We start from the raw sequence: 20,254 nt of genomic DNA on the forward strand, positions 1-20,254 counted from the left end.
CTAGTAAATTGGCGACTGAAGAAGATGTGGATTCTCAACAACTAGCTAGAACGAGATCTACACTGATGATCAGGCATCAAGCGGAGCATGTCAAAGTACCTGCTTAGTCTAACCCTGACAGTGCTTTCACTCGACAAATTTTGGAGGTGGTAGCCCCGACAAAGCTAAGGGTTCCTCATTCGGATGCCTATAAAGAGAAATCAATTCGATCGACCTCTTGGCTTTTTTCAATTCGTCAGTCGAAATAATGTAGACAAGCGATGTGATGAAGTGTTGCCTTTTTCTGATGTTGTTTACGGAATCAACTCTTCACTAGTTCCTCAATCTTCTGATTGGTATCATTTTGACCTTCACGGAGTTCAAAATACTCTTTGTGGTGCACTTCGCCAATATATAGAAGCCTAGGAAGAGATCTCAGGTTCTGCTTCAGATAAAATAGGGTAAGAATTAGAGTGTACGTGCTTACATCAATTAGCTCCAGAAGGAGACGTTGGAGATAAAGGATCTAAACCCTTGATTGCTCAGATGGCTCTGACATAAGGGGTAAATAAAGGGTGATTCAGGTATGACTTGAATCTGCTTGAACAAACATCTTTCTCTGAACTGTTGACGATGAACAACATGCAAAACCTTTAAGGCTTATGTTTATTTTTGAATGCTTACATGCCCATAAACATCCTACCTCTTGCTTCTCCTTCAACTAGCCACGAAGTTTTTTCGTCTATAGAAAATCATAAGTAAACTTGAGATCCAACGGAAGAGGAGCTTGCTTGGATGATTATAATGCAATCTCTCGCAATATCTTATGCTTACCTTATGCACAATTTCATCTCCTATTTTATTTATTATATATTTTTTTTGTCAATTTTAATTTGTACATTTTTAATATTTCAATGGAAAACACAACAAAAAGCCTACCTTAATAAACAAAAAAATAAGACTAAGAGGTTATTTAAGTAGATGAGAGGTTATCTCAAGGTGAAGTGTGTAATTTCTCTACACAATGAAGAAGTAATAATTTATTTTAGTAGAGCTTCTGCAAATAATTCTAAGATTGGTGGACACTAATCTGTGGTTGAATGTTGCGACAAAATCACATAAAAATTCTTATTTGCTCAAATAGATAATTATTTTTTATTGAAATTTTAATCTTTAATGTATGCTTCATTTGCTATTGCGATTTAATCCTTATTCAAGTTACATCTAGAGATACATAAAAATAATAATAATAAAAAGATATACAAAATCTAAGAAACCCAATTCTCCTAACCTCTTATGCACATGCAAACCAAAAAAAGTCATCATCTATAAGTAATACAACCCAAGCTAGCTTAATGCACTCCACAAAAGCATTTTCTAGCTCTATGTTCTTAAAATTCTTGTCATATCCCAAGTAGATTTGAAGTTGCTTGTTACTTCCAGTCATTCTCTTAAACACATCATTTAAACACACCATTAAATGTGATCTCTTCATAACTTAGCCAAGTCATTAAATAAGTTTAGCTATGTGAAATTCACGTTCTTCCCTTTAAATATTAAACACATTGAAGCTCTCATTATTCAAAACATCATCAACAATCATTAGTAATAATCATTAAATGAGATGACTAAAAAACTATATTTCAAGAACTTTGAAGAAGTGCTCTAAAAGGGGATCAATCGACTTGAGGATTGAGATCTATAGTTTCAAATTTCGACAAGTTTCTTCATAACTCCCATAACTTTATATGTGACTCAAGTATTATATTGTCGAATGATTAGATCATACATTTGCATACATATCACACCAATTCAAATAAGCCGAAACGAACCAATTTTGATAATTTTCTAAATATTTTAAACCTGATCGAATAAAGATAAAAAATAAATGCACAATGCATTATCATGATTAACAATCTTCAATCTATTTTCCACTCGTTTTCATGACTCTTTGAACTTCCTTCAACTACAATTAAATAATATTTGAATTATTATTTATATATAATATTGAACCTTCTTCAAACTTCTTAAAACCTTCTTCAAACTTTTTAAAACCTTCTTCAAGCTTTGATTCCTTATCAAAATGGTCAAAGCATCTTCAAAGACGCTTTGTCCATGTGTAAAAAAGATTCAAAGAATATTCCATCGTGCTTTAAGAAAAAGTTTAAACATGTCAAAGATTGTTTGATCTATGGTTGAAAATTACAATTCATTGAAAATCGATTGTTCATTTTAATGAATTGTTCATTTTTTGAAAAATGAAAGATTGACATTCAAATAATATTCCATCCTCAAAGTTTAGTCATATCATTTCATCAAGCTTTATTCACACTTTGTACATGAACATGCTTATATCACATAACATTTGTAGATATGACATAAGAAGTTTTTAGCTGCAATGGAGGTTTAGATTTGAAGGTAAATTTTGAATGACTTTTCAAAATATTACAAACCCTAAAATCTAAAATCACAAACCTTAAAAACTAATAACAACAAAAAGTTATCACAAGTCGAAGATGAAATTAGACAAAGTGATGTGAAGAGAAATTAATATAGAGCTTTTATGTTGACAGATGTGAAATTTTTCAATGAGTGAAATGTTTAGATATAAATTTACGGATGTATTTGTCGGAAGAAATAATAAGAATATTTCCCAAATTTTTTTTATTATGTAATATATAAAGTAAACTTAATTTTATTTTTATTATACACACACATACACATTATATTAGATTGGTATTAATTAAATCGTTAAAATGTGATGCATTTGGATTTGGAAAAGCGAGAACGTTGCTAATAAGTTTTCACTGTACCTAAGTAGATGAGGTGTAAAAATGTTATTTTCTAGGTAAGCCCACGACACCAAATAAACTGCCGAAACGGGCCTCCAATAGGGAAAAAATTTGCGTGCGATAGACGTACGCTGCGCTGCGTGCGATATTGGGGTTATACCGAGGGTACAAGAGAGTTACATCCACGGTATAGCCCTTTGTAACCTCCTGTAACTTGCTGTAATCTATCTGTACCCTAAAATAAGTTTCGCGCTTCTGTTATCATATATTAAGAGGTTACACGTAAGTTACAGAGAGGTTACAGAGAGGTTACAGGGAGGTTACAAGAGCTTATACTGTGGATGTAACCCCTTGTACCATCGATATATCCCAACACAATTTTTTTTCCCTCTAATAAAGCACGTGGGTTGGCCGCGGAAAAATGCCATCTGATGTAGTTGCGATGTCGTTCGAGTACTTTTCAACAACACCACTGGACCAATGGTCTGGTTTTGCAGGCTTCCGCCATTCGCCTTTCTCTGCTGCTCCACCTTGCCGCCTTCATTCCATGCCTCCCTCTCTCGTTTCTCATGACGAAGCCAACGGGACTTCTCGACAAACTCATCAAGCCCTTTAATCGCCGTCATAATCGAGGTGCACTTCCGGGAAGTTCAAAATTGATCAATTTTGCAATTTTAGATTCATTTGATCCCTTGAATCCGTTTTTTTCGATGTCGGCAGATTTTCGGAAAGAAGAGGAAGATCTTGAGGCAATCGCGGCCAAGGAGACCAAGGTCTTCCGCTACGAAACCCTTGCGGCCGCGACCCGCAATTTCAGCGTCAAGCACAAGCTTGGAGAAGGGGGTTTTGGCCTTGTCTACAAGGTAGTAATTGACAAGGCCCCTTTCTCAGCTCTTTAAATCGATGAGATCGAGAGAGCTGATTTGAATAACAAGTGTTTGATGAACTGGCTGACTGATGGCGCAGGGGCAGTTGGAGGATGGGAGGATGGTGGCAGTAAAGAGGCTGGGTCGCTGGTCTCTGATGGGTGGCGAGGAGTTCACAAACGAGGCGATGTTGCTCTCCAGGGTTCAGCACAAGAACGTAGTCACTCTCTATGGCTATTGTACGCACGTTGAAGACAAGCTCCTCGTGTACGAATACGTTCTCAATGAAAGCCTCGACAAGATCCTCTTCTCCCGTATGTTGTCATTTCTTCTTCTCTTCCGTCCATCTACTAGAAACTGCTTTTTCTATGCCAAAGACATTATTGCAAATATTATTTTACAGAACTATCTTTCATTTGTTGAACAAATGAAAACGGAGAAATGCTCATTTCTGGATTAATTGTATTCAGTTAAAGTATGGATTGTCTGAACTAGACTTGAGGGATGATGTTGAATGGAATTACATTTATGATATTGTGATGGATTTGAACATCTCAAATTCAGCATGATTAGCATTCCTTGCAACTATAATTTAATGATTGTTCAAAAGCATTTTTATACAATATAAAATAATAAAAGCGATTTTGGGCTCTGATTTTTTAATTTCATTGTTTTCCATTTATATATAACTTGTTAGTGAAATGCTACTTATACCACTGAAGTCAAAATATGATTAACATCTTTCTAGATAAAGATATATGATGTGGGCCTACCATCTCTCTCTTATGGTATTACATGCTAGTATGCTGCATGAGATATGTTTTGAAAGAATGATTTTTTTTTGGGTTTGATAAATATTGCTTATAAGATGTATTTTGAAAATATATTGCCTTTCATAGTTGTGTGAATCATTTTTCCCATAAAATATTTATAACCCAAACTGATTTTTGGGAATTTTGGACAATTCATTTTTACTACATCTATAAGCTATTCTTTTAATATGACAGAAGTTCATGCAAAATGACTTGTGATTCCATAATGGAATGTAGGAGAAGACAAGGAAGCAACAATGATGTTGGATTGGAAAAAGCGCAATGATGTGATGATTGGGGTAGCTCGAGGACTTCAATACCTGCACGAGGATGCACACACTCCTATAATCCATAGTGACATCAAAGCTAGCAATATCTTGCTTGATGAGAGGTTCTGCCCAAAAATTGCAGACTTTGGTATGGCTAGACTCTTCCCAGAAGACCTTACCCATGTCAACACTCGTGTTGCTGGCACTAATGGCTACATGGCTCCAGAGTATGCCATGTATGGCTACCTTTCGACTAAAGTTGACGTCTTTAGCTTCGGTGTCCTCATCATTGAACTCATTACAGGTCAAAAAAACTCAACGTTTACTCCTCGGTCTGATGCTTCCACACTACTTGAATGGGTATGCTCATTTTTGAATGTCATTGTAATGCATCATAATACTTTAATGCGTTTCAATTGGTGTTATTTTTGGGAGTCAATTATATTTGAAATACACCTTTTCATGCATGAATTTATTACAACAAAGCATTATAAATGTAAGCATGAAATTTTAGGTGTTAGATATGTAAATACATAAGAATTGTGTGATTTATATATAAATTTTCCTAAAAATTTATACTTGCTTCTATCTGTTTGGTTGGAATCATGTAATATAATACAATACATTTGTAGGGGTAATCTAAGAATTATCAAAAAAATAAGCAAGCACAATGAGTCATCTTCTATAATATTCGAGCTGTATTTCTCTTTTTATCTTTAACTAGGTAGTGATTTTATTTTTTCCTTCTCGTTGTCGAATACGATTCAGTTTCTTTCACCATAGTGAAACATTCTTTCTAAATTAATAGAAGCTAGCCAACTTGACCCTTATGTCAGGTGGAACATTCTTATACGCAAATACCTATTGTACTGTCTAGAGCCATTTAATGAACTCGTTCATATTTATACTATCATCAAATTCTCTCAAGTAAACCTTCACTTTAAAATCTTGACTCCTTCTCTGATATTCCATGATAAATTGTCAATGTATTAGTTCACTATCATTTGAAATTATCTGATGGAAGGGATTCCATTCTTATCTCGATCTGTCAAGTTATCATTGTAGCTATGGGTGACCTCTCCGGGTTATCTCTTCTTAAAGTTGGCAACTCATTGTTGCATTTAAATGATTTCTCATTGTATATTCTCTATAGTAAACTCTTGGATAACTCTTCTCTCGATCTTGTCATTTTCTTCCATTCAAGGTTTTGATAGATGTAGGGTTCCAAATCAATGGTTGGTCGAGATTTATAATTTTGACAGCAAGTGTGAGGCAAAGTTTTTGTTGAAGGTAGGAAGGTTAGCATTTGAAAATTTAGGGTTAGGGCTAGGAATTGGGATAAAAATGTTTAGGGTATGGTGAGGGAATTTTTTATGAGTGAAAGGTTGTATGGATTTTTTCCTTCGGTCGCAAGGAATACAAATCCCTTGAACTGTAGGGGCTGTTTGGTAACTGGTTTTAAACAAGATTTAGGCAGGATTTAAGTTAAATCCCGCTAAATGACAAAAAACATCTTTTTAAATCATGAGCTATTGTAAGTCCCAAAATGACGCCGATTCGTGATAAATTCGGGATTAAATAAATTCTGTGAATCGGCGGATTTAGTAAAGTTGGGACTAGGGAAGAGGAAGATGGCGCAAACAAGCTTACCTTCATCAATGGTTTTTGGTAGGAGCGGAGTAGAAGGATGAGAAAGATGGGAGTTTCGACGGTCTCTGTAAACCGAGTTGTCGTCGTTGCTTTTCTAGCTAACTTTAATGGCATTTGTTTTGCGAGGTTCAATCATGAAGGCGATAGTTCTAAGCGAAACTGAGAGGGGGAGGGATATAAACATGGGTTTTGGGCGGAGATGGAATGTTTGGGCGAAACCGGGAGAGTGGTAGGATGTAGGCAAGGGTTTCGGGCAGAGAGGTGAAGAGGGGGATGGGTTGCTGGTTTTAATTTATATTTGTTTAAGTTAATTTTATTAATTTAATTGATTAATTATTAATAATTAATTTATATATTATCAAATTACTTATAATTAGATAAACTTAAATGTAATTATTTAATTGTTAATTGATGAATTGAAAATATATTTTTAAATTTAAGTTATTTAATAAAATTCTAAGTATTTCTTAATTTATATAAATAATAATTGATTAATGATAAATTATTGCTTAATAAGTGATTAGTTTTTTAATTATTAATTAATGTTAATTCGGCTTTTCTTTTATTTACTTAGAGGTTTTGGATGCCTATTTGTATTTTTTCTTATCTAATCTTTATTCTTGGATATTTACTTTGATAAATCCTTCTAAATTTTTCTAAAGTTGTCAAGGAGTCTTAGGATTTTTCAAAATTGACTTACTAGCATGCCAAACAGTTTTTAGAATTTAACCACCTCAGGATTTGTTAAATCAAGATTTACAGGATTTACAAGATTCTATTTAAATGAAATCTTACTTGCAACCAAACAACCTCTTAGGGTTAATCGATCTATGTTATAGACGATACTGTTCTAGGGCTCCTAGACGGTGTTAAGAAAGGGGATTTAGAGGGGATGTGGTTGGAATAACGAGAGAACGATGATATGCGAGTTCTATGGCATTCAGACAAGGATCGATGTCAATCGACGATTGGACAACGAATTAGAAAACAGAAAACAGAAATTTTCTGCTGTCAAACAGCTCTTTTCTGCTACCAAGCAACAGTAGCAACGAGCAAAGATGGTTGCTCGACTAAAAACAGCTGGTAGACGTCATTTGGAAGGGATGGGGGATGATGTCTATTGTTGGACCACAAATTGGAGGAGTTCGACGACTGTCTGGGTGGAAAACAGTTGTTGGCAAAACGACAAGGTGCGAATAGCAAAGGGAATCCACTATATGTTTCTGAGCAAGATATAGACCATCACTTGCAAAAGAAAGATGATACAATATTCTTTAAAGCATAAATTAGAGAATACAAAACACAGAAACCAAACTAAAATTTGCTAAACCAAAAAAAATAATAACATTTAAATAGTTCTTATTCTTATATAAAAATTACCCTAATTCTCATTAAAGTAATATTAAAATACTAATTAAAAGGGTCCCACCAGGCTAAAATAGCCAAGGAGACGTAAAAAAATCTTATTGAGACTATAGCATGGTCGTGCGATCTTGCTTCACTTTGATCCCGTGATCAGAATTGCGAGAAGCGGAAAAGCTCCCGCATCACACAATGCTCCCATGTGACATAAGGAAAGCCAACTATAACATTTATACTGTCTTGATTTTGCACTCAATAGAATTAAGCAAGGAAAATTGGTTGGCGCAAGAGAACAATGACAATACACATCCAACTTAGAGGCCCAGAAGAAATAGAGAACTAGAATTCCTGAACTAAGGAATCCAATGAGTGTTGTATTGAAACTACTTTTAGTAGCAAATCGAACCCACCATGATAATCAAAACATTGCAAACACATCTTTCTGATCGGTACTATTATCTTGTACCTTTTTATCAAAATAAACTGGAAAAAAACAACAAAAACAATATGACTAGTAACTTGAAAACTCAAAATGCCAGTGTTTGTTCTTTCGCTCATATCCTACAGTTTTGCACAAGCATACACTTTTAGATTTCCATAAACTTGGTTCTTTATCCGACCTCCACCCCAAGCAACATTTTGATACAACGCATTCTTTATTTTATTTGCCATGTTTGGGTTCCTAGTTACATGTTATGCTGTCTCCAAAACTATTGGTAAAATAATTGTGACAATCATATTCGAAAGATCATTTCTATTCTTATACTCTAATATATTTCCTTTCAACAAGTTAGGAACATAAAATTTTATATGACATCGTTTCTCCTTATCATCATTTTTAGCTTTATCCCAACTATTTGTAACTAAATTTGTATTATTTTCATTATCCAGCTGTTTCTATTGAGTGTCATGGGCATCATTATGTAGGTTTATACAAACCAGATTACTAGCTATTCTATTGGTTATTGTGCACATCATACATTTGATATCTAGTTTCTCTACTTATGTGTAATTCTATTGAAAATAACTTATAGCTTGTTGCTCGATTTCTCTGTCCTAGAATTCTATCGAAAATAATCTTTGTAACTATTTCCCAGGCCAGAAAGGGACATGCTTTTGTTTTGTTGAGTTTAATAATAGCAATTTTAAGGTTTCAAGGTGTCTAAGTATTTGACCTAGTTTGCAAAACCTCTATAAAATGAAAAAAATTGCTCTGGGTAGGTTGATTTGGCTCAACATAAGTAGAGTAGATTGGAAGTTTCTCATTTTGGCTTCCTTCAGTAGTTAATGTTGGTAGACATGATATTTTCTTCATGTGTAGACTTGGTCCTTTCAGCTCACTTTGTTTTTTCTAATTCTCAAGCTCTAGTACTTAAAAGGCTTTATCACTTATTTATTTTGTTACAAAAGATTTTCTAATTTATTTTTATATGTAGTCAACTTTTGATATCTTTTGCTCTTTTTTATTATGAACTTTCTATGATAGTCGCTTCTTAAATTCGGTCAGATGTTCGCCTCACCTTGGGATAATAAGGCGTAAGTCTCATTGCGATTTTTTATAGCATCGAAGTATGCCTCTTATTGCACAATTTTAAACACGTCTTTAAACAAGCACAAAACCATATATGCTACGGGGCATGTCATGAAAGATTTCGAGCTTACAAACCCATGTGAAAAGGTCTCCTTTTATAGATGCCAAAATCTTAACCTTCTTAACAAATCATATCACACATAAATTTATTGGTGAATACATAATTCATCCTATCCAATCATCCTTTATTATTAATATTCTAGGATATCATACTTCTTAGTTTTGAGTCATAATTAATCATTCTCTTTTTCATGTCAATATTCGGACGTCTGTGACTCCTTTTATCATAAGATCCTGAAGATCGAAAGGACTTGTCATGCTGCCATATGAATTTTAAAATGTATAATACACAAGAAGAATATAAGCTATCTATGCCAAAAGTGAATCTCACACAATTTTCATTTTTTTAAAGTGAACTAATGGTGGAAAATAATAGGACCTGATGATATCTCAATTTAAGTGTGGAAATATTTCAAAGATTTGAGAGTTTCTTAGCTTACTAAATTCTTTTAATTATTTTAAAAGCTAAAAAGATGCTTGAGGAGTGGAGGAAGAGTATTTTGGTCCCATTTTAAAGAATAAATCGGATGCACAAGAGTGTATAAATTATAGAAAATTTAAGTTAATGTGTAATACATTAACATTATAGGAGAAAGTAATTAAGCATAGGTTAAAACGTGATACAAAGATCTCTCATAATCAGTTTGGATCTATTTCGGGCTAGTCTGCTATGGAAGCTATACATTTATTGAGAGTTTTGATGGAGAAGTACATAGAGTAAGGAGGATCCACATATGATTTTTATTGATTTATAAAAAGCTTACACTACTGTTCAAGAAAAGTTTTGTGAAGAGTTCTACAAAATAATGGCGTTGATATGGCTTATATTTAAGTCATTAATGATATGTATAACAACATTGTTACTTGTGTGCAAACAGAAGAAGGATTGACCACATTAGGGATCGACTTTAAGCCCATATCTTTTTGCTTTAGTTATGAATGCTCTTATTGGACATTTACAGGAGAATATACCTTACTGTATGTTTTTGTTGATGATATTCTTCTTGTGTATAAGAATAGAGAATGTAGAAAAAAACTTGAATTATTGAGGTCTACATTAGAGTTTGAAGGCCTTCGTTTGAGTAGATCTAAATTTAAATATATGGAATTTAATTTTAGTAGTAGTAGATCTAGTGGCAAAGTTGTAATATGGGTGATCAAATCATTAAAAAGTGTGAATGATTTAGTTATCTCGGGTCTATTGTTCAAAACGATAGTGATATAGATGATGTTGTTATTGTTAGAATTTGAGTTGGTTGGTTGAAGTGGAGGAATACATCAGGCCTATTGCGTGATATAAAGTACTGCTTAGACTTGAAGGAAAATTTTATAAGATGGTGATGTTTTGTGGTGCAAAATGCTGGCCTTTAAAAGGTAAGAATAAAATTAAGTCGTGTTTCTGAGATGAGAATGCTTAGGTGGATGAGTGGTTTGACAATTAGAGACGAAATGTGAAACCATTGTATCTGTGAAAGGGTTGATGTAGCTCTAGTGGCAGACAAAATTAGAGAAAGTCGTTTTAGATGGTTTGATCACATTAAACGTGGACTATCTGATGATACATTTAGGAGAGTAGATGTTTTATATTCAACCTATCATAAGAAAATTAGAGATAGACCTAAAAAGACATGGGCATAATTTATAAAAAAAATGATCTTAATTATTAGAATAAAATGAAAATATGGCACTCAATAGGACATGATGGAGAAAAAAGATTCATGTAGCCGACCCCACTTAGTGGGATAAAGGTTTGTTGTTTCTTTTGTTGTTGTAAATTTGTCTTTTTGCCTTGAATAGTACATTGGTATGATTTGGCATCAAGGCAAATTGTGGAATAAAGATGTAAGTTATTTCATCATCTAAATTCTCCCATCATCTTGGGCTTGATCTTGTTTTAAACACTTCCCACATGTAACAGCCAACTTTTTTTCACTTCCCTGAGCTGTAATGATCCACTACAAACAACAACCACTTCACGGTTGCTTCCACGAAGACTTTTTTCAAGTATAATTATATTTTCCATCTTGGTTCTTTAAAGCTTAAAAATCTCATGTATCTTGATCTCATATTTCATGATCATTTATCCCAAAATTAATCTTTAGTGTCAATTTATGGTTATCAAGGCCCAGAAAGAAATGATGTGATAGTGCTAGCTACTATCGAGATTGTTGTTACACTAAGAATGTAAATGAACTAAGCCGACCATGGTGCTTTGGTCTTTTAGCTTGTTCATTTGTTGTTATCTTATCAGGTTTGAGCTGTGAAATTGAATGTGGCGTAAATTTTAAAATTTTTTTCAAACTTCTTTAGTTGTTCTATTATCAAGTTAAAGCATAATTGAGGCTAACTAATCATTTGTTTGAGGTTTATCACTAGACATAAATGTATTTATTCATGAAAGTCTACATAATACATTAAGTGCTATTTTATTTTTTTTCATGAAGTTCAAATATTTTAAAAAAGATATTTTTATTTATGTCTGGTTATTTATTTGATATTTTTATTTTGTATCTCTAATGCCGAACATAAATTTTAAAATGCATAGGATACAATAAAAATGATAGGATACAATAAAATTGATACAATAACATAAAATGGCATCAGTTAATCAATTAAGCTATCATTCAGTGATCATTTTATCAAACTAACTGCAAATTACCTAGTAAATAATGAAAAATCATGTTCATAAACATAAATGAATGATCTGATTAATCTTCAAGCATGCTTATTTGTTTGCCAATTTTCTAATTTTTTTTTCAAGCTTATTCCCTTATTAAATAAACTATCATAAATAAGCCTTATATGGACATGTGGCCTATTGTTCATATAGTGCATCACAAACTAACACCAAAGATATTGATATTTTTGTGGTTCATCTTCAAAAAAGTCTACTTGTGAGATTATAAGGGATTTGATCCAATAAAAGTCATAGAAATCACAATTGTGATGTACAGATTGAAGGAACACCCTCACTCAATCAAACAAAAGGCTCAAGGAAGCTCTATAATATAAGCTTATTACTCTCACAAAGATTCCAGCCACTAACATTGGCAAGGGGCCAAACTGCTGCCACTCATCAATGTTGAAATCCTACATCGCGTCCTTAGAGAAAATCAAGAAGATATTTAAATTGTAAGAAACCTAGCCGAAAGAATATGTCTTGATTCTTCAAATGCTTTCGAAATCCTAAATTAAGAGGAGAAGTTGTGGAAGCCATCAAACTTTTAAAGAGAACTCCTCTTATAGCTACTAGAACCTTATCTATCTTAAAGGTTACCTTGTGGGTGCTGATTTGATTCATACGACCTAATCTTCCTTAGAAATAATCTAAGGTTTCTTAATTTCTAACATTAAGTTATAATAATTTGCAGAATTTTGCTAGCTTCAATTCTTGTGTGCTTTTCAATTGCTTTTCTAAGTTACTTTTTACAGTTTTAGAAACTTTCTGATATCAACAACTGAATGCTTATAATTTCACAAGTCTATATGATTTGCCAGCCATTTTTCATTGCCATCAAAACCCCCCATACAACTTTTACTTCCAACACCTTAAATTTGTGACCCATGCTACATATTGTCTACACCATCTCTAACCGGTGAGTTTACATAAATCATTCTAACAGGCATGGAGGCTTCACAAAAAGAGACAGACCATGGAGATGCTTGATCCTGCTCTGGAATCCATAGCTGATACTGAACAGGTGGTTTTGTGCGCACATGTTGGTCTTCTATGCACTCAGGCTGACCCCAAAGTAAGGCCGGAAATGCGGCGGGTTGTGGTCATCCTCTCAAAGAAGCCAAGTGCCCTCGAGGAGCCAATCAGGCCAGGAGCTCCTGGCTCCAGATACCGAATGAGAGCTCATGGTTCTGCCAGCAAATTTTCGAGCACAAGCTCTGGTGCTTCCACCTCTGCCTCTAACATTGTCTTTTCTTCTAAAGCTAATGATACAGCAACTGTGTCTTCGCCTTTGGCTTCTGCTGCTACTAGTTCTAGCACTACCCCAGTAAGAAGTTCTATGCCCCTTCCTTATAAGTTCCATCATACAATTTGAATGTTGAAATGTTAGATTGCCATCTAGCACTCAAAACATTGCTATTTACAGATCTAACACTCTTGTCTGTCCATGTTTGTAATTCTTTCTCAAATATTAAAAATCATAATAAAACCTCAACCCATATTTTTCATTTTTATCAAATTCTCAATGGCTTCATCGTGGCAACCGTAGATGCATCAATTTGGTAGTTAAAAAAATCACATTGGTGCTAGTTTTGTAAATAGCAATGTTTCAAATGTTGTGTATGTAATTATCCCCTTGTTTTATTTTCTTTGCTTCTATTGTAATCAATGACAGTATTTTAGAAAAAAATTTATGACAGATGACTGACTTTATTTGAGGATCCAAATCTATTTGGCTTAAAAAAAAACTTAATTAGGTTTGACGACATCAAAGGGTTGGACCTAATTAACTGAATTTATTAATTATGTAGTATAACCTTATGTTCAGCTACTCCCAAATCTAGAAATCCATAGGTATATATATTATATTTTACATAAATATTTTATTGATTACTAAAAGTCATATGCTTCTTTCTAATAAAATAACTGGTTTTAAGCTACTTTCTAACAAAATAACTGGACTCAAAAGTTGACCCCCTTTTTAAGTTTGAATTAACATACTTGAATTCTTTTTTTTCTTTTATTTATTTGCTTCATTTGCTTTATGAGTTAATTGATGTTCTCATGTCAGTTAATGAGGAGTGGAATACCTTAGATATAAGAATAATTTATATATATTTTTATATTTCATACTATGAAAGTGGAGGTTAGAATGATTGATCCTGCATAAAAATAAAAACAAACCTTAAAAATGACATGAATTGCTTACATCAAAGTAAGATGGAAATGCAATTAAAACTTTTCATCTCAAACGGTAAGGTGTAAGATTAAGTTGCCACTTGATTTGCTAAAAAATAAATGCATATAATAAAAATGCCGTTTAATCAAAATGTTGCTCAAATGAAATATTTGGGAGTTAATTGATTAGGTATAAGACAACTATTGGAATTTACTTTTTTGGGTTTTGATTTGGAGTAAAATGAAATCATTGTAAATATAGGTTGGTCGCTAGCAGGTGTGAGAGATGGTGATAGCAAGGATGATAGTGATGACGACAAACAATGTTGCTCAATGATTGCGGTGATAGTTTCTATAGTGTATTTAGAAATTAGTCAAGTCTAATAAGCAACTTGCCCTCATACCCAGCAATAGTATTATTGCCCTTAATCCCTTCACCACCACATGAGTGAATTCAAACTAATAGTTACGATAAAAGAAGGGACAAGTCATTATTATTGCTACACTTACTAATTTCCTACCATCAGCCCACTCAGAGTGATGATGGCCGAGTTAGTTGAGGTTATTCAAAATAAAGAGTATTTTAAGTGTCCAGTGCCTATGAAAGTCGGCTTCAACAGAGGAATATAATGTCAGTATATTGTGTTTTTTCACATTGATTGTGGATATGGCACAAAGAGTTGTTGCCATCCCAAGAATCTTGTGGAGAAAGTTATTAAATCTAAAAAGCTGAAGGAAATTATTCTTGTTAACTTGGGGTCAAAGACTAGATAGGAGCCAATAACGGAGGAGAGAAATGAACTCACCTATACACAGGCAGTCCATATTTTTAGATTTGTACCTGCCATTATGAACGGATTAAAAGAGGTACCTCACTAAGTTATTCTCAAATGGCTTAGGTTTAAAAAGGTGAACTTGGCCACTACCTTCTTAAAATCAACTTTAAAAGTAAATCTAGTTATTTTTATAGAGGCTGACGGGTAATTGAACAAGAATCCTTACAACGATTCCATAATGATCACTGTTAATGATGAATTATCCAATCAGCAGTATACTCATTGACTTAGGTAGTTGTGTGTGTGTGTGTGTTTGTATGTGATTGATAATATGCGGCAATGCTCGAATTTATTTTAGTTAACAGCCTAACAACCAATAATGCTTTATTCAGTTGGGCCCTGCTCAACATATTTTGTGCAATCATCTCTACATATCATATCAATTTGATATTTGTGATATGATATAAAGTAAGGACAAATGGTAACACCACTCTAGGGGTCCCAAAATGTTTTTTAGTGGTTTTTGTGTGGAGAAGATTGTGGGACGACAAGGGAAAAGTAATATGAGATTTCAACGACATTTGGATAGAGATAAACATTGTTCGACTGGTGTGCTGACTGAAAACAACAAAGAGAGCTCCAAAAGAATAAGGTACGAAGGTTGAGAAAATTTACCACATGTTCTTGCACAAGCTACAGACACACTACTTGCAAAAGGAAGACGATACAATATTCTCTAGGGTTGAAGCAAATATTATAAACTCCATAATACTCAAAATAAAGCAAAAAATCCTTAAAAATTGAAAATAATAAGATATATATAATTCCCTTATAGGTAAAACTTAATTAGAAATAACAAAATAGCAAATAAATCAAAGAGGAAGAAAATATATGCAAAATTTTTGAAGTTGGTGCTCCCTTCCCTCTGTTCAAACCCACAATTGCCGGAGCCCCGATTCTGCAGTTTGCAAATTTGCCACACTTGGGATCACTAATCCGGGGACTATAAGAGATCATTCTCCCCAGCTATGAGAGACTCCTTTTCTTTGTGCTTTTGGAATTGATCTACCACCATAAGAATAAAGTCATTACATCGTCGTGGTTGAGATAACTCCACTACAAAATCTATTCTCGTGCTTATCCCAGACAACTCTAAAATACATAATTTCACAATTTGTCTTGATATAATAAATTGTCATCCCTTTTCGACATAATCATGGTTGAAACTGTACATAGACGAGTATTCTCACGAATCTAGCCTTGAGCTGTTAAATCTATAGCACACTTCTCCCATTTCTAGTACTCGGCTGGGTGCATTCTGTAAACACATTCGTCTGGAGCGAAATCTTTATAGCATGTTGGACCATTCTCAAGGGAAACCAACAATGAGGCCAACTATCATTCAGGTTATCCGACAACTTTTTTAACAAAAACTGCCCTTTTTTTGGTATCGACTCTTTAGGCTCACTTCTGCTGGACTCTCTCTCATGGGCTCAGTTTGAAGTATTAGCATCTATCCCTAATCGGTTGAAAACTAATACTCCTCTCCATTCTCCTCGTGTTTTTCACCCTCTACCTCCTCCACCGCACCATGCTCAATAAAATATATCATTCTTTTGTTGAGACAATGAGACGCAATGTGCCCAAAATCATGACACTCCAAACACTTCTTAGCCGGGATGACTTTGCGAGTGTTAGTTGTTTCAACTTTTTCTCCACTATGCACTAATTTTTTCTCTGGTGGGGTTATCTTGAATGCTTTATTGGGTGTACACTTGATGTATGATCCTAGGCGTAAACTTTGTTTCTATGGTGTGGCAGTCACATGGTGGGCAGTCACATGGTGACGTTATTTCTTCACTTTAAAGCTATAGGATATGTACATGGGGTAGGGACCATTACTGTTGCAGTTGCACCACATAACTAATAGAAGACCTCAATCCTCCAAGATATCTCTCTATTATGTGCTGCTTTGGTTCATGTAACTCACATTTTAGTTTGAGTTAATCAAATTCAGCTGTGTACTCCTCTATAGAAAAATCTCCCTGATGCAAGTAGTGGAGTTTTATGTATATATCTCGTGAGTAATATGGGGGAAGATTACTATGCTTCTCCTTTTTCATCTTAGACTAGGTAGAAATTTATTTTTTCCCTCTTGGCATATACGCTTCAAAATTTCTCACCATAGAGACACACTCTTCTTAAACTTTATAGCAATTATCTTTACCCTTCTATCAGGTGGAATATCCATGTATTCTCTAACACAAAACCTAAAAGGCTTGCTAAGAAAAGAGGAAAATAAGGGTTTTAGAGTGGTTTCAACTTCGTCTTTCGTACTAGGATGATGAAGCCCTTCTTCCTGCGAAGAAGCTCCTTAAGAAAGTCTCTCACACTAACCTCAAGAGACGGTGATGTGGAAGAAAAAGATGTGTAGGAAGAAGGTGGAGTCAAGAGAAGAAAATCTAGAAAGAAAATTTACCTCACCCAAAACTCTCAAAGGAAATCCCCAAGCTCTCCAAGAAGCTCGTACAAAATTTTCACTCTATCCCCTTATTCTCAGCCATCCCTCCCTTCAGAATGCTGTGAATATCAGAAGAGTGTGGAGGGAAAAATTTTTTTCGAAGTCCATCCTCCATATGGCATGTCTAACCTAACAAGTATCATGGCCAAAGCATGCAAATTGGCTCTCTGTTTAGTTTGGTGGCTACACCTATTTTATGGCCACTTTTCAACTGTTTTAAATCTAGTAATTGGCTGCTTAGATGGCATGATTCGATCAAGAGGGTCCACCAGAATTGGAGCAAAAAAAGTCCCGATAGGTCCATCCTAATTATAGAGGGCGTGCCATCATTCTGGCGTGGGGGCACCGAGGCCCTAGTGCAGGGGCGCCGGTGCACTGGCCTTTTGGTTGGGTTTCCCTTGCTCTTTGACATTAGGCAGAAGACATTGCTACTCTAGCGTGGGTGCGCCAGACAGAGGCAGGCATGGATGCGCTGCCCCCCTTAGCGCAACTGCGCCAAAAACAAGGGAAGTGCTGGTGTGCTAGGGCCAGGGTGTGGGTGTGCTCAGGCAGATCTCTACGAGACAGAGGCAGACATGGATGCGCTGCCCCCCCTTAGCGCAACTGCGCCAAAAACAAGGGAGGTGCTGGTGTGCTTGGGCCAGGGTGTGGGTGTGCTCAGGCAGATCTCTACCTTGGTGCCCTAGACACGCTCCAGGGAATCCTGATGGACGACTTTGGGTTATGGGAAGCTACTCCTTAGTAGAATTTGATCTCATGGGCTCGAACGGACGTCCCAAATGTGTGACATCAAAAATCGATGGTGACAATTATTTTTATTTTATTATCTAAATTTTTTCTTAAAAATATTTTATGTGCTTCCAAATTTTATTCTTCAGTTGGTATCAAGGATTTTTCCACTTATAACAGTAATTTATACATATATTATACAAAGTAAGAGAGTTTTATAGGCTAAATCAATTGGCTTTGCTTAAGCTAATAAGTTTTAATTTAGGAGACATGATATGGAAGGAGTTTTAATTTTTGTAACGAAGCTTAGGCTCACAAGTTTCTTTTTCATCATCTTTTTTAACCTTTAACACATTCCCATGCAGATAACTAAGGAAGAAAGCTACTCCTATTTAATCTCTCAAATACTCTATTATGCATTTGGATTTCTCACATGTGTTATTCCAAATGTACCCCACGTCTCTACTCTTAATAAAAAGCCTTTATTATTGCAGTTTGGATCTCTTTTTCTCCACTTCTTATTCCTTTTTAGCACAGAGTTCTTCATTTTTGGGGACTGCTTATGAAAATCTTGTGTTTTTTGATGTATTCACAGCTATGCTATTAAATTTGTCTTCTACAAAGTTCTTGAAGAGATGGATGTGATTAAATTTTTGAAAAGTAAATATGAGATTCTTACATTTGGTAGAATTTTTTCTTAAAATAATTCCATAATAACAAAACAATAACAAATTATGTTTAATTTATTCTTCATCTGAAGTTTGGAAACCGAATGCAAATTCATCTCAAAAGAATATTTCTAATAATGTTGTTGACGTCATTAATCTCTCCACTAAGGATTCAAATATATATATATTAATCCTCCTTAACCCCCTTTGAAAACTGAGTTTGTTTGTGTAAGTTGGTATCTTTTTTTAGGTTGTTAGTACTGTCAAAATTTCTCATTGAAGTACAAATATCATCTTTCAAATCCTATTGTTATACTGGCTACTAACTTCTTTGAAGGCCAAATGTACCCTTTTATTTCCTAGATTTTTATATTCTTTTGATGCTCTAATTGATAAGCATGAATCAAATGACTCTTTAGAAGAATACACCCTAATTTACTTATGAGAAATCCTTTCATCACTGACTAGATCAATCATCTAAGTAATCATTAATTAACTAGACTTGTTGTAGAAGTTCCTACTAACAATTTTCAATCTGAGAGATGGTTTTCAGAAGGTATCCTATACTCTTATGACAACAAGAGCATAATATTCTTTAAAAACATGCTCAACAGTGAATTAAACATTGTGGAGTAACACTAGCAAAATCTTATATATTTTCATCCAAGTATTGCGTATTAAATGATTTGTTTTCCAGTAGTTGGGATTTCTATCCTTTTGGGGATTTTCATACTATTCTAACATCTTACTCATTTTATGGAAAGTAATAATCAGGCTTTGTAATCTTTCCAGCTTATGAGGCTAATTATTTAGACATTTCTTTTTATTATATGTCTTTTGACTACATCATATTAATCTGAGAAATGCTAATAATTCAGTGTGTACGTGCCTATATATATATGTATGTATATATTGTAGTTGCGCACATACTCAAATCAATTGGTTGGGCATCTGCTTACTAGTTGTAAGTACCCTATGGTATGGGGTTCAATTCCTCCCGAGTCTAGAGTGTGGTACTCAAATTCTTAGGCGCATAAGGGATGATCGGGTCTCGTACCATTCTTTTTGTTAAATAAAAATAATAATAAATAAATTGGAGTTAACATGCCTCATAATGTTGTGAGCTAAATATCACCAATGTTATTTTATTCCGGGGTTCATAACCATACCCAACCACATCAGTCTAATCTTTTATATTATTTTAAGGCTCTGTGTTTGTTATGTTTACTTTATGTGTACTATAAATATCTTCTCTTTTCATTTTTTTTTTCTTTGATTATTTATGCTTGAAAGCTTGATTTTTGGGCTAATAGGATAAAGTAAA

General features: G+C 34.3%; 1 protein-coding gene across 1 annotated transcript; it reads left to right on the top strand.

Annotated features, from left to right (window-relative positions):
* Positions 1-3,217: 3,217 nt before the first annotated feature.
* LOC110028449 (putative serine/threonine-protein kinase) lies at positions 3,218-13,777 on the top strand. The gene is made up of 5 exons (XM_020730307.1): positions 3,218-3,404; positions 3,492-3,634; positions 3,738-3,951; positions 4,687-5,078; positions 13,005-13,777. The coding sequence occupies exons 1-5, from the start codon at positions 3,341-3,343 to the stop codon at positions 13,431-13,433; spliced, it is 1,242 nt and encodes a 413-aa protein (XP_020585966.1). The 5' UTR covers positions 3,218-3,340; the 3' UTR covers positions 13,434-13,777.
* Positions 13,778-20,254: the final 6,477 nt, after the last annotated feature.

Source organism: Phalaenopsis equestris, unplaced genomic scaffold (genome assembly GCF_001263595.1).
Source record: "Phalaenopsis equestris unplaced genomic scaffold, ASM126359v1 Scaffold000002, whole genome shotgun sequence".
Taxonomy (NCBI): Eukaryota; Viridiplantae; Streptophyta; class Magnoliopsida; order Asparagales; family Orchidaceae; genus Phalaenopsis; species Phalaenopsis equestris.